This window comes from Podarcis raffonei, chromosome 12 (assembly GCF_027172205.1).
Source record: "Podarcis raffonei isolate rPodRaf1 chromosome 12, rPodRaf1.pri, whole genome shotgun sequence".
Classification (NCBI taxonomy): Eukaryota; Metazoa; Chordata; class Lepidosauria; order Squamata; family Lacertidae; genus Podarcis; species Podarcis raffonei.
The window spans coordinates 22,984,645-23,008,032 of NC_070613.1; the positions used below are offsets into that span (position 1 = coordinate 22,984,645).

The 23,388-nt window shown below is 44.2% G+C and overlaps 1 protein-coding gene across 2 annotated transcripts in view; it reads left to right on the forward strand.

Annotated features, from left to right (window-relative positions):
- Positions 1-5,780: 5,780 nt before the first annotated feature.
- NEBL (nebulette) overlaps positions 5,781-23,388 on the forward strand; it is a 134,342-nt gene continuing 116,734 nt past the window's right edge. The window contains exons 1-2 of one of the 2 annotated variants that reach the window (XM_053359593.1): positions 5,781-6,181; positions 9,452-9,546. In XM_053359593.1, the coding sequence (XP_053215568.1) occupies positions 6,113-6,181; positions 9,452-9,546 (164 nt within the window). In that variant the 5' untranslated portion in view covers positions 5,781-6,112. The remainder of the gene's footprint in view (positions 6,182-9,451; positions 9,547-23,388) is intronic. The other variant, XM_053359594.1, reaches the window with a different exon arrangement.

Sequence of the window (23,388 nt, forward strand, 5' to 3'; positions counted from 1 at the left end):
CCTGATTTTGTTGCTTCACAGCAGCACCTTGATAATGGGAGAAAGGAGAACCACAGGTGGTGTGTGCTAACGGATCCTGCTTGCCTTATATAACTGATAACTCTAGCTTGCTTCTTATTTTCAGTAATTTGTCACCTAAAATGGCTGCTCTACAGGCTTCTGAAGGACTCACTAAAAGGCACAGTGGACTTTCAGAAACTGAGTGCCTTTTCCACCTGCATTGGACTATGTTACCTTCCTCTTGCATGAACATTTACTGCCTTGAAGTAGATCGCATGCCCCTGACCTCCTGACCATTGGAAGATGACCTGTAACTCAGCTTGCTTAGAGGGGCTTGAATGGGGTTAAGAAAGACAGAGTGGGAGACCTAAACTGGCTCTGTCCCTTTGCCCTCTGTGCTGACCTGTACTTTGAAGTCAAATTAATATGTGTTAAGCGTCACCCTCTTTCACTTCCACCTCCTTTCTCACACTTTCTCTCAACCTTGAGATGCAAGGTCACCTTGATGTATCTTCTGAGAACAAAGGGACAAGCATGGCTTCTTTGTTTCGCCAACTAGTTACATTGGTCTATAGAAGAACTCTTTCCTATCAAGAATGTACTTTTTACCATGCACCCTGCAGTTAGCACATATGCGAAATGGAGAACTTGGTCCAATACAATGCCCTCCAACCGTGACCCTCCAGATGTTGTTGGACTACAACTCCCATCTCCTTGGCCATTGGCCATGCTGGCTGGTGCTGATGTGAATTCTACTCCAACAACTGGAGGGCCACAGGTTAGGCATTCCTGTCTTGAGACATAAGCTTATTGGTGCTACGTTATAGAAATAACACCTGGTCACAGTCTTAGTCTTGTCATTGCCTGTAACAGGAGTAGCTAATTTAGAGCCCTCCAGATGTTGTTGGCTATGCTGACTAGAGCTGATACGAGTTGGATGGTGCCACGTTGGACACTCCAGTCTACACCAACCAGGTCCACCAGCAAACTGTCTCTTGAATTTATCAGATAGAACAATAGTTTCCAGCTAAATGCACATGATATACAAGAGAGTAGGATAAATATAAAATTATAGTTTTAAACAGCTCCAAGGAGATACTGATTCCTTCGGGAGGGAAAACTGCTTATTAGAGAATAAGGACATTGCACTGCAGCAGACATGAGCAAGCTGCCCATCTCAACACAGCAAATATTTATCTCTCCAAATGTAAGCATATAACAAGGATTAATTTTATTTAAAGCAAGATAATTACTACGGGTTGATTCAAGCTCTGTGATGCAGAACCAAGCAAATCAGTGTGGCTTTGTTCTACATGACTTTCTTGGGGGTGGCTATTTTATCTTCTTTTCTTTTATCAAGATCTTGGAAAAATATAAAATGTTAATCTCATCACATATTATGCAGTATTCAGTGATGGTATAACACCCATGAACTGTATGCTGAACAATTTGAAAGGGAAATTGTCTTCCCCCACAGGTGGAAAACTGTTGTTGCTTTCCGTACAGAAGATGAAATGTAACTGGAAGGTATTAATTTTGCCTTCAGTGTTCAACTCAGCTTGTATATACACGAGTAACTGCAAATCTTTTGCCTTTGTGGTATATCTGCCCTCTGTTTGTGGAATACAACGGTCTGGAGAAAATCAGTGTGGTGTGTTGCAGGATTGGGAAATTCAAATGGAAACTTTCATAGACAAATCTGAAATAGAAGAATTTGCTCGAGCATTTTCTCCTCAAAATGCATTTTGGCTTTACACAAAACTGTGCTTTCTCCACATGCACATGCAAAAACTACTGATAAAAAAAGTATTTGTAAATTGGGGGGAAAAATATAACAAAGGAATGGTCATGTGAATTGAATTACCCTGGAATTCCATGTAAATCTGTTCAGGACTGGCACACTGAATTGTTGTAATTTAGTTGTACCACAACTACAAACACTATATTTTATTTTATTTTTTAAACCCAAGCGATTGGTAACTCTTGAAGAAAAGATGAAGAATCACATTAGGAAGTTTGCAAATACCACACAAGCAATGGTTACCGTACTTTGTTTCTGTATTAGCACAAATGGAAACGTAGCAGGCAATTTAATCTTCAAACTACACATAACTCCATTGCTTCAGTGAGTTGGAAAATTGGGAAATGATTTAAACAGGACTGCCTTATGCTTTCTGCCAGACTAATAGGATTTTACGCTAATGTAGCATTTAGACTTGTGGTATTCACCATGCAGCCTCACACACACAGTGAAGACAAGTAATTATAGCTGCTGTTCTTATACACGGAAACTGTTCTCTAACAGGGCACTCCTATGCTTGAGTTAAACTGGTTGAGAGATCAAAGGATATGATGGAAACCCTACTACCCTGGTGGAATGTGAGATATGCTCATGGAATACCTGAAACAGGCTGGGATGGGGGAGGCTCGCATTTACATTGCATCCTATGCTCCTCCAGAGCGCATCCACGCCACAGTGGAACTTTACACTACTCCTGAACCCGGTGCAAGAAATTTCCTTTCCATTGACTTCAATAGGAGGAGAAATAAATGTGGAAATGGCCACCTGCACGTTGACAGCTGCTCTGCCCATGCTGCAAGGATAGAGCATAGGATACAGTGCAAATCAGCAGTCAAGGCACAGCGCACCATCACCAGACCATAGCTTAGAAATGCTGTAATTGGGCAGGTGATAATCCCTGGCCTCAGTTTACACAACCTTAAAGCTCGAAAGGGGGAATTCTGCTGAGCAGAGTGGTGGAGAAAGGGACATTTTGCACAAAGCAGCACCCAAGGGAGCTTGAATATAGTGCTAGCACTTCTCTGCCTGGAACTCTTACACTTGCTCACCTTGGGACTCCAGATAGACCAATGGGGACGGGTCTATTTGGGTGAATGAGGCACTGCCCAACAGCCAGCCTCCAACCCTCAGTGTGACCTCAGCCAGCCTCCACTCTCCTGTTTCCTTATTTACAACCAGTTCAGGATGTGGCCTTGGCTGTCAGCTTCCTCCTCCTCTTCTTTGGTCTCAGTGTTGCCCTTGTAAAACTCAGGGGCACAAAATTCTCCTTTAAGGACTGGCACTGTATTTGTAATGGGAAGGTATGCCTCCTGGTATCTGAAAATGTGAACAAGTTTCTACTCATCACTTCAAGGATTTGAGCAGTGATCTAATCATCAAAATGTCAAGCTTTCATTTGCATATGACAACCAAGACTTTCGGTACCTGAGGCGAACCATGAAATGGCACTGGCCCCACAGCCAGGGAAGAAGATCTACACTGGGAACAAGAGAGGAGTGACAACGTACATCAGGAACAAGGAGGGGAATCAGCTCAACCTTACCTGACTGCTGAAGTAGGAATCAGAGGCTGTCACAGGAGGGAAAGGAGCCAGGTGGGTGCAGAGCCCAGGAGACCTCAGAGCCCACTGTTTCCTCCCTAGGGGTGGGAGGAGACCAGCAGCACCTCCTATTTGCCAAGTGGCTGCTGAAGAGGTGGCAGATCTGGCTTCCAAGGAGCATGCATTCATTGGAGGCTGGATCTGCTGCCCCTGTAGATTCTGGCGCCCAAGGTGGTTGCCTCACCCTGTCTCATGGGTGGGCCAGCCCTGCCTCCTTTGCTGTCACGTCTGCTTTAGTTTGCATTTAGTTTTCTGTAAATCAGAGTGCTGAAAGTCATTGTGTCATGTCTTTAAGGCTTTTGGATATAAAGGTATACCCCAAGGAATACTTTGGAATCTTTTGACTTTATTGATCTGGGTATTACACTGATGCTTGGGGGCAGGGGAAGGGCAATTATACTTTTTTGATAGCATAGCATTTTTGTTATGGTTTTATGCCCAAGACACATAAAACTGAACAAATATTGGAAGTGGGTTGATGCCTAAGCATGCAGCATGCCCACTAATCATCCATCAAATTCCAAAAGCAATAATGGGGACAGACCCTACCCTGAAGCCCCGAGGCTTTTTCCAATCTTGCTAAGCTCACAGTTCCATCTCTTTCTCTCTGCTCCAATTCAAACCACAACTGCTGTCTCTCTAGTCCTCCCACCAAGCTGAAGGCTGTGTGACATTAAGATTTTAGTACTAGAGCACTTATAGAAATGATTCTGCATTTATATTTTGTACTGCTATTGCATTTTGGAAGATTTTATAATGTAAACCAACTCGAAGAAGCTTTTCTCAGAAACGAGAAGTGCAATTATTTTTATTAAATAAACAAAGTTTAAAAAAGAATTCCAGAGAGTTTTCCAGAGGTTAACAGTGGCACCCTATGCATGTTTCCTTGCAGGCAAATACCATGAAGTTCAGTGGGCCTTACTCCCAGAAACGTCTATATAGTATTGCAGCCAAAGGGACACTGTGTCGGCTTGTTAAGTCCTTGATCACCCATCAGTTGTCAAGTGATGATTCACAAGTGATCATCAATGGTACAATTGTACAGGACTGTGAAAGGTCTGCTCAGGGGATGCTAAAACATCTCCAATAGTAGTGCTGTTAGGGCAGGAAATCAGGGCAGAGGTCCAGGCCCAACTCAGCAGAATCAAAAAGTACCATCACCTAATGAGCTGGGCCAAGGATCTAAAAGGAGTGATGAATCTGTAGCCCTCCAAATATTGTTGGACTCAAACTCCCATCAGCCCCAGCCATCATGGCCAAGAACCAGGTGATGGAAGCTGAGGTCCACCAGCACCTGGAGGGCTGAAGCTTTCCCCAAAATTACCAAACTGCACCCCTGATAGTTTGTTTGGACCCTGGACAAGAACCAGAAGGCTGAGAGGGAGGGTGTGTCAAAAGGAAAATGATTTGATACTGATTTATATATTGTTATGAGTTTTGGAGGGAGGAAGCAGGCTGTATGCGAGATCCTTCTAGCCCCTGGATCCAACAAGTGTTAGAATATAAACCAGCCTAACTTCTTGTGTTGAAGTGATTGCCTGGGTGATGGGCCATTAAGAGAACCAAGGAAAGGGGGCTCTGTGTGAGAAGACAAATGGGCAGGGAGAAATCCTGAATTTAGAGTTCAGAGTGGCAGTGATGTGACCTAGAGTTAAAGCAGCAAGCTGAAGAGTGTCAGAGCAATATTTGTTTTCTGTTTAAATCCAAGGCTGTACCTATGGGAGAAACAAGACCCTTTTGGGGTGCTAATGCTGCGAACCCCTTCATCATAGGATCAGGTTGTATATATGTATAAATAAACCACCTATAATAAAAACGCCACAGTCTTCCCAGTGCCTCATTCCAAAAAGACACGAACCCTGGATAAGTGCCTGGAACCTCTGAAATCTCACATCACTGGGATATTGTGATGGCATGCCACACTACAGAAGTAGCTTTGTATAATACTGTTATATGCAATACCGTATGTATTTTTGTAATATTTTGTTTAAGTTGCCTGTGGTTGCTCCGGTTTTTTTGTACACGGCTTAGAAACATTTTTAATATATTAAGCGGTATAGAAATCAATCAATCAATCAATCAATCAAACCAGGATTGGTAGGGGGAGGTTTGCAAACACATCTTGTTGGGAGGCTAGATCCTTGGAGCTTGGAAGGTGATATCAGGGAATCCTTTTTTCTCCCCTAATTTCCCCCACCTCATGATAAGTTTGGAAGGCAACAACTTATCCATGCTTACGTTTCCATTCTTCTCGAGCCCTGATGGCTAATCCATCGCAGCAGAGAGGCCAGGCCACGTTCCCCCACCTGCTCCGGGGGTCCTCCTCTTCTTTAGAGAGAGAGGCCTGGCGGCGAAGGGAGCAGCCCGCCCCCTTCCTTCAGCGCGGCGGGTCTCTCCCTCTCTCGCTCTCTGCTGGAGGAGCGGAGCGCGCAGGCACGAGGCGGAGGCGGGCGCAGGCGGAGGAGGCTCCAGGCAGCAGCGGTTGTTTTCCCCCTCCCACTCGCTTGCACATGCTGCCGAGCCTCTGTCGCAGCCGCCGCCGCCAGCTGGAGCCGCGCTTCCGCCGCTGACCTTCCTTGCCAGAGAGTCCGCAGTGCCCGGCGATTCATCCGCCTCGCTCGCTGCTCAGCGCCGCGGCGGCGGGCAGGGAATGCCCCAGCAGCTCGGGGCGGCCGCCGCTTCCGCCGGGACGCTTCGCCGACAGCTCGACCATGAACCCTCAGTGCGCCCGCTGTGGCAAAGTCGTCTATCCGACCGAGAAAGTCAACTGCCTGGATAAGGTGCGCGCGAGGGCGGGGTGCGTGGGGGGAACAGGAAGAGGGCTGAGGGGAAGCAGGACGAGGGGCGACCCGTGTGTGTGTGTATGAGGGGAGAAGGGAGCTCCCCTCACGAGCTGCTTCTGAACTCCCTCGCCTCCCTCCCCTCGCTGCCCAGCGTCATTTTGCTTCACCTGCTTGAAGAAGTGCCTGCTGCTCTCTCAAAAAAATCGGAAAATGCGTCGCTTTTTATTTTGTGTGTGAGGAGAGAGGGCTTCGGGGTGCCTTCGTTTTCCTCCCGCCCCTTGAACTTGACTCCCCCACCCAGGACGGGAAAAAGTGTCCGCCACTTGCACTTGTGAGGGGTGAAAAGGGAAGCGTAACAAAACGTAATAATAGTTATAATGATGATGATGATGATAAAAAGCCAGAGCCTGCTAATTCCACCCCCACCCTTGCCTTTCCAGTTTAAGCGCGGGCTGAACGTTGCCCTTGCGGTTCCCCAGAGAAAAGCACGGAAGGGGCGCGTGAGGGAAGGGGGCGAAGCGGAGGAGCAAGGTGGTGCTGGTGGGGCGGCGGCAGCGGCGGCGAGGGAGCGCCACGAAGGGTTAACGGGGAGCCGTGAGGTGTCGGTGGTCGTGGGGGACGCACAGGCGCGCAGTGGCCTGGCGCTGGGCTCGGTTCCGCCGCCCGCTTTGAGGAGCCGGGCTGCGGTGGGATGAGAGGCTGGAACGGGAAGCTTCGCAGGTGGCCGAGCGCGCGCCTGGGCGGCTGCTTGTGCATCGGAATCTGCGCCGCTGCTCCTCCCCCGCCTCGTCCCCTTCCTCCTCTAATCAGCGCGGCGGTGGCGGGGTGGGCAGACGGTAATTAACGTGTCAACCAGCCACTGACGCATCGCGAAGCGCGCCCGCCGCGGTGGGGGCGGAGCAAGATTAAACTGGATACAGCCCCCCCCACCCCGGCCGTCAGTTTTGTGAGGGGTTTAGTCAGGTCCCCTTTCAATCCGTCCAGAAAGCTTCTCTAGGTTGGATAATGCTCACAGCAGGCAGCGCAGTAGGTGGAGGAAAGCCCCCTCCATCCCTCCCCGGGTATTCCCCCCCCCCAGGGAAATGAGGGCCGAAGCTGCCCGCCCCCCTCGCCCTCCTCTCTTTAGCCCTAAAGGTGAGTCGTCCCTTTGCTCCGGACTCGTCGCGGTTCCATCGCCTCCAGGGCTGCAGTGCAGAAGGAGATGCTTCTGACAACGGCAGCTTCTTACGCAACTGCAGCCAGCTCGGGCGGTGTGACTGACAGGCAAGTCACAGGAGGGGGTGAGGCTCATCATCAGCATCCCGGGCATGCCCATTTCTCCGAAATGAGGTCTCCTGTCCCCCTCCTCGTGGTGGTGGTGATCACAAAAGCACGTTTGTCTGAAGGAAAACCGCAAAGCATTGAGGCTGTGTCAGATGCCTCCGTTTCTCTGCACCTTCAACTCCCCAAAAGGGGATGGGCACCTCTTAGACTTCAGGGTGGAGGCAGTTTCTGTAAAAGCACAAACAGGCTTAATGGGTGGTATTTGTTTATGCAGTGTTTGGGATGGGTATTTGCTGAAAGATTTTCTTAAAGAAGCCTTATTTCCTTCTGCTACTCAAAACAACCCAGAACCAATTTTTTGGGGTGTGTGTGTATGTATGTGTTAAACTTAGAAAGGTAAAGCTGCGGTCATCAGGGATGTGTGACAGGCTAAGGAGATGATGTGACTTATCACTTAAATAAACTGCTGCCCACCTAGTTAAATGATGACATGATGACATCCTAAATCTTCAGGGAGTCACCATTACGTTGGGCTTGACATATGTAATAGCAAAAATGCCCAGGCTGTATCATTCACTTTAAAAGTCAGACAAATGGCACTTCTGTCACTTGCTTCATAGGGTGTGAGTGTTTATTGGCTGAAAGAGGCCTTGGATTGGATCCAGTCAGGCTAAGTCAGTTGAATTCAGTTTCCATTGAAGTTGGTGGGAAATGTAGTTAAGACATGACCAAGTTGCCTCATTGGTTTCAGTGAGACCCAGTTTCAACTAGCTTAGGTGGCAATACCAACTGTATGCACCTAGGAAACTTACTTCTGAGTCAACATGGTTAGGATTGCTTTGTTAGTCTGGACCTAAGCCCAGGTGCAGTGTGCCGATGTTAACTGGGATTAAAATAGCCACAATTTTATTGATCACAGGCTTTGTCTTAGGCATTGAGTATGCAGTCATACCTTGGGTTACAGATGCTTCAGGTTGCACATTTTTGGGTTGCGCACTGTGCCGAACCCGGAAGGGGTTACTTCCAGGTTTTGGCGCTCGCGCATGCACTTTACGCATGTGCAGAAGCACCAAATTGCGACCTGCATGTGTGCAGACGCGGAGCTGCGGGTGCCTCCCGCACGGATCATGTTCGCAACCCGAGCGTCCACTGTATATCTTGAATCAGCCTAGCTCAATTGCTGACTAATTAATCCTTTAGGGTAGATCCTGGGTTAAAGAATCGCCCCACAATGCAGATGAAATGGGGCAGACCCGCCAGGCTGCCACTTGGAAAGTTTTATGCCCTATTAGCCCCTGTCTGGGCCTTCGGATAAAACTTTCCCCATGGACCCCTTTACCAGGATACCTTAAACATTTTGTTCCAGTTTTGACTAAGGGTCCAACCCAATACCTTTTGCGCCAAAAGTTGTGACTCTTGCTATGAGGTAGGCAAAACCTTAAGACAGGCACAATTTGTCTGCAGACAAATTTCTCCCTGGTCCCGAATACCAATTAGTTCCACAGCAAGGTCATGCTAGAGCGTTGTCCACTTATCTTTGGGCAGGGCCAAAAGAGACAGGGTGGGCGGAACATCCATTGCTGACTATGCTGCTCACTCACAGTGAGGAGGACCTGAGTGGAGACTAGCTCCCCCAGGTCTAGCTTGCAAACCACTGGACTGGCTGTGATTGGCCGATTTGAAGTTCAGTTTCTGGCAGGACCTCCCAGTAGACTCCACAACTAGCTGAGGCTGTTAGTGCCTCCAGAGGTCACTCGGATGAAGACCCCCTGCCCCCTCTGGTTTCCTTGTGGCTGTGCTGAGCTGCAGTCACTGCCACCAGAAAAATGCTAAAATGTGTGTAGAAAATGTGGCATGTGTATATTGAAAAGGTTTTGATTTGCACAATGAAGTAAAACTCTGTAAAATTAGTAGAATTTTTAAAAAATGGAAATCCCTCTTTCAATGTGTAAATGGCAAATTTTGGCAGTGATACCATATGTAACACTATGAATTCTTTTTCAGTACTGGCACAAAGGATGTTTCCATTGCGAGGTCTGCAAAATGGCTCTAAACATGAACAACTACAAAGGGTATGAGAAGAAACCCTACTGCAATGCGTAAGTGTCTCACATCGTCTAGTTTTATAGAACTCTACTGGATCTAAAAGGGTGTATGTCTGGGCAGACTTTTACACTGTGCACATGTTACTGTAAAAGTTAAAACATCATTACATTGGGTGTTTACTTGCATAGATAAGGGCAAAAGCACATTGGGTTTAACCCATGGAAGGGTTATTTTGGAAAAAGTGACCCCAAATCCAGAGGAGTCCCTCATTTTACACAAACACATTCTTTTTATGGCCCACTACAGTTTATAAACCACAATTTGTATTATCCTTTTTCACTGAAGGGCAGGAATAATATTTGTTTCATTCTGCTTATGGTTCTTTAGATCCAAACCTATGAAATTATAGTGGAGTCACTATGTGTACTTTTGGTCTACTTTGTGCTGTGAGAGAGGGAAACACTTGAGTATATATTGTGGGAAGCCTCAGTTGGTTCTGGTTCCCTGTGTACTTGAAAATGAGCAACATTTTTTTCCACATGTTATGGGCTACGGTACTAGTAGATGAACAATGTGGAATTTTCATTGTATTTTTGTAGTTGATTTTCCTGTGTAATGTTTTATTCTGACGCTGAAGACGCGGTCCTGTTTCATTGTTAATTGTATTGTTTTATAATGTGGATTTTCCCCCATTATTTTTTTTTTGGACTTCTATTTGTGATGTTTACAGAATGTTGTAAACTGCTTAGATTTTTATTTTCTGAAACATACATCATATATAAACTGTCTAAATACAAATAATTTGGTGTGTGTGATATCATAGCACGTGAATGGGGCATGATTGTGGTTGTAAAATCCACATTTAATAGTGCGCCTTAATTTCCATCTATTGGTTTTCAGGTTTTAGTGCAGGGATGGGGAAACTGTGACCCTCTGGATGTTGCTGGACTACAACTCCCATCACCCCTGACCATTGACTTTGCTGGCTGAAGGTGATGAGAGCTGGAGTCTGATAACATCTGGCAGGCTGCAGGTTCTCTATCTCAGCTGTGGTGGGCTAAAGCAAAGGCTTATCTCTTTCAGTCAAAAAGCAGAAGCAGCAGGAAGTCCTATTGGTCTGCCTGTGAGTGATGATGATTTTTTTGAAGTAAAAATGAAATTGGGGGTCAGATTTATTTTTTCAAAGTATTATTGTTTGGGGAAATAAATAAAAAAAAAGGAGTATACAGATATTGTGGTCACTTTTTCAAGAGCCCATATGCCTGCTGGGAACTTGTCATCCATTTCAATTATGTAGCTTTATTGCAGCTCATCCCTTGGTATCGGGTGCTTGAACATGTTCATGCTTGGTAGTGGCAATATCTCGATTATAGCAGATTTCTATTTTATTGTGAATTCCTCTTTGCACAGTGGGCATGTACTGTAGCTGTGTAGTTTGTCTCACCAAGGAAGTGATGGTGGCCTACCTGTTCTGCACAGGTTTGCACTTCCCTTGAAGGATCAGATTTGCAACTTGGGGATGCTGCTAGATTCAGCTTTGATACTGGATGCCCATATTGCATCTGTGGCGCACAGTACTTTCTACCAACTAAGGCTGGTGTGCTGGCTGCTGCTACTCCTGGACAAAGAGAACCTAGCCTATTGATGGCCACTAGCCATACAGTGGTGCCCCGCAAGACGAATGCCTCGCAAGACGGAAAACTCGCTAGACGAAAGAGTTTTCCGTTTTGGAGGTGCTTCGCAAAACGAATCTCCTATGGGCTTGCTTTGCAAGACGAAAATGTCTTGCGAGTTCCTGCGGGTTTTTTCCCCTCCCCCCCTTTTTCTAAGCCGCTAAGCCTCTTATCCGCTAAGCCGATAAGCCGCTAAAAGCCGCTAATAGCGCTAATAGTTCTAATCCGCTAATCCGTCAATGGGCTTGCTTCGCAAGACGAAAAAACCGCTAGACGAAGAGACTCGCAGAACGGATTCTTTTTGTCTTGCGAGGCACCACTGTAATGGCTATGCTCTTCCTCCCTGGCTGGAGGCAGTAATGCTTCTGAATGCTGGTTGCTGGAAACCATAGGAGGGGAGAGTGCTCTCGTGCCTAGATCCTGCTTGTGGATTTTCCACAGGCATCTGGTTGGCCACTGGGAGAACAAGATGCTTCACTAGATGGGTCACTGGTCTGATCCAGCAGGCTCATCTTATGTTCTTATGGCCAATGTTACCAATGCTTTGGTTACTGCCAGAGCCTTGGTGTAACTGTGACAGTAACCTGAAGATTTCTCAAACACTAAATTTAGTTCAAAACACAATTGCTAGTCTACTAACTGGGGCCAGCTATATGGAAAACGTATTACCAGTTCTTAAACTACACAGACTGTTGTCCCACTTATGGACACAGTTCTGATGTTTATCTTTTTAAAGACATAAGCAACTTGGGACCTGATTATTTAGATAATTTAGATCATGTACTTTTCCCCCAGAGGAGCCTGCCCACAGGTTGTAATTGTTTCCCAAGCCTCCTTGCTTTCTGAATATTGGTGGTGAAGTTGAGTGGCCAGGAAGGAGGATGTGGAATGTCCTCGCAAGAGACACTTGCCTGTCACTGAACCTGGTGCTCTTTTGCACCAGAAAAGACCTCAGTTTATTTGCCCAGGACATTCAGCATTTCTCCTTGCTAGTTTTACCTGACCATTTCCACTGACTTTACCATTTCTGCTATGCCAATTTTATATATTGTTTGTTTGTTTATTGCATTTATATCCCATCTTTTCCTCCAAGGAGCTCAGTGCTGAGTACATGGTTCCCCACTCCTTATTTAATCCCACAACAAGGTAGGCAAGAGGTTGTAACTGGCCTAAGGTCATCCAATGAGCCTCATGGCCAGGTGGAAATTTGAACCCTAAGCCTTGTGTCCCAGGTCCTAGTCCAACAATCCAGCAGTTATGTTTTTTTTAAATAAAAAGTCCCATTTTATCATGTTTGTTTGGGACATTTTATGATGGTGGATTCATGCTTGTGAACAAAATTCGAACTACTTTTTAGTATGCTCTGCTTTGTACTGTTCCAGTTGCTGCTGTCTTATTGTTGTAATGTTAACAAAGTTTTAATTATTGTATTGTGGATATATGTGTATAGTGCCTTGAAAGGTAGAATATAAATATTAGAAATAAATAAAATCAGACACATGTTTGTACTTGGTTCCATGCGCTGAGAGTTCCTCCCTTCAGAACACTGAATTATTGGGTAATTAGTCTTATACTAGTGCACAGATAGGAAACCTGTGGCCCAGCAGCTGTTTTTTGCACCATACCTGCTATCATCCATGTTAGCTGTGTTGGAATCCAACAACATCTAGAGGGCTGCAGTAGAATGACTCCCCCCCCCTCCAAATAGCATCAGTATAAAATGATTTATTTCAAATTGCCTTCTCATGATGCCTGATATCTAAGACTACTCTTAAATGAATTTCAAATAAGAATGGGCACAAACACAATCAAAGTTGTGCACTCCTATCCCTCCTTTTGGAGCAAATCGGATTTAAAAAGGTTTAAGTGAGTTTTCTTGTTTGTATGCATGATGAGTTCTTGCCTGAGAGAAAACAGGGCTTTCTTTTAATCACTGGAAAAGGAGACTTGCCATTCCAGCTTGTGATTTATTTACCTGTTTGCTTTTTCATGTAGTTGCCCAAACAACATCAAGCTGCTGTTTACAGTAATGCTTTTAAAAAAAAAGCTTGATCCTTTTAGTGTTAGTAGGAAACTTACGTTACGGTTGAGTTTAGTATGCAGTCGGAATGCTGGAAATGAAGGCTGAATGCATTTGGCAACTGAACTGTTCTCCAGTAAAAATGTAATAAATACAAACAAATATAAGTGTCTCTTTAGGTGTGCAAAGAATTTTTGCACCAGACTTCCCCAACCTGATGCCCTTTCATTGTTGTAGCTACACAATCTAGCTGACGTGATCCATAGTCAGGGGTGATGGGGGTTGTAGTTCAAAATATTAGGTGGCTTCCAGGCTGGAGTAGACTGATTTATAACCTAAAAGTAAAGGTAAAAGTAGGGGTGCAGATGGCACTGTGATTTAAACCACTGAACCTCTTGGGCTTGCCAATCAGAAGGTCGAATCCCCGTGACGGGGATTGCTCTGTCCCAGCTCCTGCCAACCTAGCAGTTAAAGCACACCAGTGCAAGTAGATAAATAGTTACTGCTGCAATGTGAAGGTAAATGGCGCTTCCATGTGCTCTGGCTTCTGTTACGGTGTTCTGTTGTGGTAGAAACGGTTTAGTTATGCTGGCCACATGACCTGGAAAACTGTCTGTGGACAAACGCCGGCTCCCTTGACCTGAAAGCGAGATGAGCGCCGCAACCCCATTGTCACCTTTGACTGGACTTAACTGTCCAGGGGTCCTTTAACTTACCCTAAAATTGTACTATAAACACTTTAATGAGTTGAAGGCCAAATAGTTGATCTTAATGTTCAAAATACATATCTCCATTATTCCAATGGAATTATTAGTGTTGGCAATGAATTTATTTAATAGTGTACACTTTGATCTGATTTCTTATACTTTTTAACCCGGTTGTCAGGTGTCTTTTTACTCTTAAAATACTTTTGCAAAAGACATAAGTTATATTTCTTATTTTTCTTTTTCTATTGGATTTTTAAAATAGATTTTAGCTGTGCATATGGCTGGTATGTGTAACTTAGAAAATTCCCATTTTGAATATGAAATGGGACTATAAAATTGCATTGCCCATGAGATGTGCATTTTCCTATTCTAGTGAGCTGATGAGATCATAAGATTTGCATTACTGCTCATCAGTTGCTATCTTAACCATAGCACTCAGAGCTTTTCTCCTGGGGGCTTTGTCTCAATTACATTAGAAAAAGGTGTGCTGTGTTTCAAAATGCTTAAATATCAACATCTGAACATCTTTAATGGTGCAACGCCTTGGTGCAAAAGCAGGAAATTTGTGAGCGTGGCCTTGGAAACAGTGTACTAATTAAGAACCTGTCTTGATGCTGGATTCTAGCAGGTGTTCAGAAAAAGGAAGGGAAGAAGAAACTGGTGAAGGGCTTCTTCACACCAGCATCACTTCTTACAGCAGCTGCAAGAAGAACATGCAAACTTCCACAGCTGCCTCTACTTGTGTTAAGCTCATGATAGGCACTTACATGCCGCCATAGGCTAAATTTGACTTTTGATATCACCCAATATCATTCAAAAGGTTTGTTTCTAGTAACACATTGAAATTTAGGGATAGTTTATGATGAGGCCTTTCAAGTTTAAAATATACAGAAGTATCTTAACGATAAATAATAATAATAATTATTATTATTATTATTATTATTATTATTATTATTATTATTATATATATATATATATATATATATTTATTTATACCATGCCTTTTTCCCTATTGGGGAATTAAGGCTGCTTACAGATATAATAAGAACAGCTAAAAACATAGGGGGGGGGGAAACTCCAATCATAAAAAAATCCAATTAAACATTAATATAATTTTACACACACACACACACACACACACACACACAATATATTAAAAACCTACAAATATTTACTGTAAAAACAGCATGGCACCAGACCTTTCATTAAAAGCAGTCAGTTCTGAAAAGCCAGTTGGAGTAAGAAAGTTCTCTAGGAGGAGCTGGGCTGATTTTGATTAATGACAAAAAGGAGTTTCCACTTACCATTCTTCAGATGAGGGGAAGTGGTTTATCTGGCTGGTGAAAATATCTCGGGACAGGCATTTTCATAGGTTTTGTCCTTGTGATCATAAGAACACAAAACTTTATGGGTTGTACACAGCCATATTCTGGATCAATCAAAATGGACAAGAATGGTAGTGAGGCAAGTTAGTGGCTATGGTTGGGTGAATGAAATGCGCCCCTAAATACCATGAGTGTGACATAATCTTGGATAGTATTCTCAGCCTCTATGGCAAAGCTTCTAGGCAAGTGATTTGTTATCTCAGCTTTAGGTATTTGCTACGTTATCTGCCAGTCTTTCCAGTTTTCCTTCTCTCTCCATTTTCTTTCCATATATTTTTTATTCTCTCTTCAGTTCTTTCCCCCTTCTCCATTGTTCATGGTCGCATCCATACCATACATTTAAAGCACATTGCTCTCCCCACAAAGAATCCTGGGAAACATAGTTCACACTTCACAGAACTGTAATTCCCAGCATCATTAACAAACTACAGTTCCCAGGATTCTTTGAGGGAAGCAATGAGCATTGAATGCTTGGAGTGGATGAAACCCATGTCTGCCCCCCTTCCTCCTCAGAAATTTCTCTCTTCTCTTCCACAGAAGAGAATAAACAGGGTAAATGCTACTCTGTGTGTCTGTGTGAATGAAAGAGTACTACCTCTGGGTTTGTGGTTTGGATAACTGGAGCTTAAGGACAAAAGTAAGTGGCGCTGCAAACTCAAATGGTGAAGTTATTTTGGGGAGGCCTACAAAGCAGCAGAAGCAAAAATGACCTGTTTACTAAAGCATGGTAATGAAAAGTGCTTTTCAAGCCTGCCTGAGTTGAAAGGGATGGCAGCAAAATGATGAACGTTGAATGCTGGCATGCAGAAATTCTGGTTTGGGCAGGGAGACGATCTCTTTGTACTTGCTCTGCAGCAATGTAATCTTTTAAGAAGCCTTTCCTGTTATTAGAGGATAGCAGTTGCACAAATGTGGTGCCTATGGCTACAGCCATGTAGGTCATACCCTGCCAGTTCAGTAGCGCCAGAATATACATACAGTATATAAAAAAAAAGATCTGGTGCTGTTGGAGTTTCAAGTGAAGATCCATCTACTTAAGGGGCTATCTAGTCTGTTTTGAGATGTTTAAACTAGGATTGTGCATGCTGCACCCCATCTGATCCAGGGACCAGCCTGCAATTTCAGATTAGCTGTCTGATCTCAGGTCAGCTCAACCCAGATTCAAGCCCCACATTGATTTGGGAGTCAGCCTTTCCTACCACCTCCTTATGATACCTTCATGTTTAATCAGAGCTTATAAAACCCTGATTAAACCTGTGGTTGGGGGTGGGGTAAGGATAAGCTACAGCTCATTTCCGCTCCTCCTAACCCACACAGCAGCCAACAGGATTAAGCCCATGGAGGGTGCAATTCGGCTAGGAGCTGCTTTGCCAATGTGTTCCCAGAAGGGAACACGGTGAGTGGAGGGTTCAACCCTGCTAAGTTTGGCTGTTCCCCACATGCAGCCAGAGCACAGTGTGGGCTGTTTGAAAGCCCTTTTCACAAACAGGCTTGCAGAGACTGCCTGCCTTGTTTTCTTCCCTGTTGCTGCTCAACTGCCACACCTTCTGACAGCCTCAGCCTGATTTGTCTGAAGCCCAGTTCTGCCCAAATTGCCCTGGCTTGGTTCAGGCTTCTGCTGAATCCAGTGCACAGCACTAGTTTAAACTAGGAGATTTGGATGAGTATTTTGAGTGGCCTCTGCAGTTCCTGCTTATTGGTACCTTTTTATCTTTGTTCTCTGCCCCAAATTTCATTCTTCCACCAGCATCTGCTCTGCTTTGGAGAACTCTCCCTCTCACTTCCTTTACTGCCTTTGGCCATCTGCCTTCTTTGACTGCAGCTCCCAATTTTCAAGAACTCCTTTCCCCAACTTCATGCCCTCCAGATGTTTTGGAGCCCAACTCCCATTAGCTCCAGCCAGCTGGGCCAATGGCTGGGGATGATGGATGTTTTAGACAAGTTAGAGAAGTCTGGCCTAGAAGACTCATGTTGCATCTATTCTTTTTCCTTAGGGCCTTCTGTCTGCCTTTTCCTTCTCTGCAGTGTCTGAGTAGCTCATAAATGACTGCCATACATCTTCTGCTCACCTCATACCTTGATAAAATTAGGGCAGGTCAGTCAATGACTGATAGAGTTATACCTCTGCACATTTACTTTACATATAGCAAAGCAGTGCAGCCGTAGACGAGAAAGGGAAACAGGAGTCATGACCACGAGATATTTCTGGTTAGTAGGTAGGCTAGGGAAATATCTCAATTTGCTATAGACCTCTCCCAGAATGCTTCTGTTATCCGAGAGATTGCCTCCTAAAGGCTTTATCTTTTCATCACTACAAGCAAAAGAGTTTACAATGTGCTTTAAAAACGTTAGGATCCTTGGGGATCTGACTGGATGCAATGAATATTGTGTTGGAAGCCAACTCCTATGATTCACTACGTGATTAAGGTGCTGCGGTAAAGCGTTGTCTCTGCTTCTACTTGAGCCTGGAGGAATCTTTTTTTCCCTTTCCAGGTCAAGGCTACGTTTTGTTACCTGATACCCCCATATGAGACAGAATTTTAGTAAAATGCAGTGATAGAAATGCCTTTTAACATTTTTACTATGTGGAGGCAGGGCTTGGGAAACTGGCACATGAAGAATTGGTGAATACAGACTTCAAGCCACATTGGATGCTCTTCTTAGGAAAAGCAAGTCTTATGAAAGTTTTTAAAAAATAAATAATAAATTAATGTTTATTTGGAAGTTAGTTCCATTATACTGAATAGGGATTATGTCCAGGTACATGTGTGCAGGTTTCAGCCTCAGAAGTCAGAAGTGTGGCATGACTCAGTATGGGTGTTGGTCTTTTCGATGGTTGAACTACACCTGCTGATGAAAGAAGGCCTGAGAAAATAGATACAACAAAGACATGGTTATATCCATTTCCCCAGGCTGGAAGCTTGCTTCCATCAGCATGAAACACACCAACTTAAAAACCTCTGTGTTTTAGATCGGTTCTGCTTAGAGCCAGCCAACCTTGGTGCTGGCAGATTTCTCTTCAAGATGGCCATGATCTTTTCAGAAGTAGTGCTAAGCTCTTAAATACCTGGAATAGAAAAAAAGGTAGAGAAGTGAAGATCAACCAGTAATACAATTCCTTGAAACAAGGGACATAAAATATCCTAAGCGCTGAAATAAGCACGTCCCTTGGGACCTTAAAATATATTTATTGTGGCATTGGCTTTCTTATGCATATGACAAAGTGGGCTCTTGCCTATAAATTTTCCTGCTGCAGAGATGTGTTTAGCCACAGGGGTCTTAATCATTTTTGCCTCAGCAGACTGACATTGCTATCTCTCAGGAATTTAAAAGAAAAAAGTACTTTAATGGAGACTGGTGGGACTTTAGGTGAGGGTTGTGAGTCTTGGAATGCAGTGGGAGTTTATAATTGTTGATTATGTAACCAGCATGCCAGGAGCCAGTTTGGTAGCAACTCTACATTGGATGATACAGTACTTTATAAACATTTTCATACAGAACTGTCATTTTAACATATGAGCTGTTTTTCTTTGTAGTTTCTTACCAAGATACTTGGTAAGAATGAATGAACGAACAAATAAACAGTGTTATATGTCCCTCAGAAGTAAGTGCTTTTTACTCCTTCTTAGGTAAAGGTTATATCCAATTAAGTAGACCTATTGAGAGTAATCTATTAATTTCAGTGGGTCTATTCTGTGCATGACTAGTATTGGATACAACACCTTAGGGTTTTGTTCATAGATCATAGAATCAGAGAGTTGGAAAGGATCACGAGGGTCATCTAGTCCAACCTCCAAGAATCTTTTGCCCAACATGGGGCTCAAACCCACAACCCTGAGATTAAAAGTCTCATACTTTACTGACTGAGCAATCCCTTCAATCTGTTCAACTAACTTTCACTCAGAGTACATCCATTAATATTAATGCACCTAAGTGATTCATGTGTATTAATTTCAGTGGGACTACCCTGAGTAAAAGTTGGTTTAACTGCAGCCTTTTCGCATTTCATCAATGTGATATATAATGTGATATATAAACATCAAATATAGAGTTTAAATGGTTGAGCTCTCATTGGCTGTGATACTTTACTTCAGTGTCCCACTTTCTAGTGCAGTTAACTGAAGCTATTAGTTTTCCTTGGGATATAAGGGAGTGGGAGGAGAAAGCAGTAGTGGCACATTGTTGACTTTTTACAGGACAAATAAGAGCAGTATACAATGAATGAATTAATGAATGCCTCAATATTAAAACAGTGAAATATAGTACTGTGAGTCAGTGTTGATGTGAGAAGGGTCATAGCTTCTGTGCATTCAGATGGTGTTTCCAGGTAAGAACTGGGACAGACATCCTCTCTGCATAGCTGCTGCCCATCAGTGTAGACAATGCTGATCTAGATGGACCAATGGTTTGACTAGTATAAGGCAGCTGCTTATGCTCCTATATGGTACTCTTCCTTGAGTGAGATCCGGAACAGTTGCCCCACTGCCCCCACCTCCAAGCCAACTATGATTTCAGTCTACTTGCTCCTTGGTTCAAATCCAACATGGTCTTATTTTCCTGTTTCAGCTGGCTTTTAGTGTGGACAACACTGTGGTCTCTGAAGCGCCCGTCCATGGTTAAGATTCAGTTCTGTCCCTCTATCAATAGTATTTCATTCTTCAAAAGCTTTCAAATTCATCACTGCTATGCAAGGTTTGGCATAGGTATGTCATAATGCTAGTAGGGGTGTTTGCTAATGTTTATTCAACTGAAAGGCTAAATACTGGCTATTTAGGGCAAAACTTCTCACTATCTGTAGGCAAGTGCTGTTCTAGGTTTTTTTTTAACTTTCAGGAAAGAAGAGGTGCAAGTAGTCTAGCATGCAAGGTGGTAGTTGTATGTAGTTCTGGCTCTTACTGGCAACTTGTTTCTGCAAAACAGGACTTGAAAACGACAGGCCTGAAATAGCCCTTTGGTTTTCCAGTGGCGTAAGGGCTCGGCTTGATCCCACAAATTAATGAAAGAAAAGGAACTTCCTCCCTTGTTTACTGCACTCCTTCCAAATGACCTAGATTAAGGACGGACAACTTTTCATTTCTGCCTCAGGGGGCAAGCCGACTGTGTGCATGGGTGGTGCTGAAGCCAATTTGGGGGTGGGGAAGGGGCAGAGCAAATTGTGTGCAGACATCCCCTTTCTTTCCATTTCTCCCTACCCAGGAGTCTGCTGGGGGATAAGTCTGATTGCTCTTCCTAGAAGCTCCGAGTTACCGTATTTTTTGCCCTATAGGACGCACTTTTCCCCCTCCAAAAATGAAGGGGAAATGTGTGTGCGTCCTATGGGGCGAATGCAGGCTTTCGCTGAAGCCTGGAGAGCGAGAGGGGTTGGTGCGCACCGACCCCTCTCACTCTCCAGGCTTCAGAAGAGCCCCACCGCCAGCCCCACAAGCTCAGGGGACAATGGGGAGGCGGAACGCCGCCATCCCGCTGTCTCCCGACATGGTTTGGAGGCTGGCAGAGGGCTTCCCCCTCCCCCAGCCCTGCAAGCTCCCAGAGCGATGCTGAAGCTGCATGCAGCTTTGGCATCGCTCTGGGTCCCATTCTGGGGGCTGGGGGAGGGGGAAGCTCTGCTTCCCCCACCCCCAGCCCCGCAAGCTCCCAGAGCGGGCTTCCCGCAGCTCTCCGCAAGCCGTGGGAGCCCGGCGCGACTTCGCGCTGGGCTCCCACGGCTTGCGGAGAGCTTCCTGTTCTGGGGGCTGGGGTCGGGGGAAGCTTGGGCTTCCCCCGCCCCAGCCCCACACCTGGGGGGGAAAATAATTTTTTCCCCTTTATCCCCCCCCAAATCTAGGTGCGTCCTATGGGCCGGTGCGTCCTATAGGGCGAAAAATACAGTAATTGCTTGAAGAGGGATTTTGAAATTAGGCTGAGGGCCATGTGGACCGTCCACCTGTGCCAAAGAGTAACAGATGCATCCCTGTTTGCGGTTGTAAAGGGAGAACCATCTGCTGTGTTGTCCAATGAAGGATCTGCACAATTCAGAGGGCTCTTACTGTAATGCAGGTTAAACTCAAGAATTGCAAAGGAGCATCAGACATTCTCTCTTCCATTTGAAGTCACGAGAATAAGAAATTAGTAAGAAATACCACAGAAGGGTTATCAATTGACCTCTCCGATTTTTGCCAGTGTATCAATCAACCACTCAGTTGTCGCAAAACTTTTAATAGAAAATAATGCTAACTCTTCAGACCATGTGTTAAATCGCCAGGGGAGGGATAACTTCGAGCCTGGGAGCAAATGTAGCTCTCCAGGCCTCCCTGCATGGTCCTCTTTCATGGTCCTCTTTAACAGTAAAATGTTGAAACATGTCAGCATCTATGTGTCTGGTTACACTGGCCTGAACGAAATTAAGGAGGTGCCAAAAAGAGTGCAGCGAAGGCTATTTGAAGGTTCTTTCATGTGTCCTTGAACTCTTGCTTGCCTGGATAGAGGATATGGAGGTGTATCTGTGTGAATGTGTTTGTAGAAACTAGACGATTGCAGAAAGGTAAAATTAACATTAGTTGCCCCGCCCACTTTAGCTTCTGGCCCCACCCACCATTGGCATTCAGTGGCCCCTGAAAGTTGATGAGAAAGCAGTGTGGCCCTTGGACTGAAAAAGGCCCTTCTCTCCTGTGTTAAAGGAAATGAATAGTCAACAGTATTAATTGCTTGCTTAATGTTAGTGTGTAGTAAAAGCTGAAGCTCATCTTCTTAAACAAACAAATTCCTGTTCTTTTTTTTAATGGTTGCCAAGATTCCTTTCAATTTTTCACTTGATAAGGAGAATATTTGAGTATAAGCTTTTATGTCCCAAAGCTTTCAGTGTGACCACATTTTCCACATAGCTGCACTGGTTTGATGCCAACTTAGCAAAATAAACACAGACTTAACACTTGTCTGGAATGAAATTTTAAGGCTACAATTATTCTATTTTTTGAAAGCAGAAAAAAACATTGGAAATGTAAGTGTTAGAACAAGGGCGAACTGGATGTGCATAGACCCGTTTCTGCCAATTTTTGAGGACTGTAAATAGGAATATGAGGATTTTCTCTCCTTTTGTACATGGGGGAAAAGTTGACTTAAAAACCTTCAGTTTAGGGAAATAAAGCTATGCCTTGCCCGTTCGAAACTCAAGAGACAAGTTGCCACATAATGTGCAAACTCTGGCTGTTTTATATTTGAAAGATAAGAAAATGGAATAGTTAAATGTGAACCTGTTCCAAGAAGAGCATCTATTAATAGGATTATTGCTAAGAAAATTTTACAAGACACAGGCATGCATACGCTTAATGCCTTTCTCTCTCCCTAGCATGTATAGAGGCTGAGCTGGGAGTGAATTTTGGTGAAGAGTTAATGAAAAGATAGCTGATGCCTTTCTTTAAAAATACTTGTTTCAATATTTCATATAAAAGCTTTTTTATGGAAAAGTACTGAAGTGAGAATTCTTGATGTAGCACATAAGACTTCGGCCTGGATTCAAAGAGGGGTTGCCGGCAAAGTTTGTCTGTGTACAAACAGCAATTGGCAATTTTTTGTCTTTCAGTGGAAGCTCCTTGTGCCTCATGGAATGTTCCTCTCGGCAGTCCTAGGATTTGGGGAGGGATAGGGAGCGGCCCATTAGAAGGGGCAGAAACCAGAAAGCCTTTATGTAGACCTTTGCATCCTGGCCTTTATATATTTATTTGTTCACTTATTTGCTGGGTATTATGCACTCCTAAGTGCGTATTGTCAAAGTATACACAGTCCTCAGAACAATCCGCGTTCATGTGTATAAAAATAAATTATGATTTAAAAAAAAAATAAATTGACTGTAAGAGAAGCAGTAGGTGAAAACAGATATTTTGGTTGGTCTTTGTCTAGCAGTGGAATGTTGAATCTTAACTGGAATAATTTGGAGGCCTTGTGGCATTAATTATTATTTGTATTATGAGAGGGAAAACACAGATAAATACAAAATCCTGAAATAAAGAGTAATGGAGTACATTCCAGCTACCTTTTGGACCCTTCGCATAACCCAGCTTCTTTTCCTAAATCAACACTGTGAGCTTTGCTGCCAATTAGGTGCTCTTCAGACTCATGTATTGCCCTTTTCTAA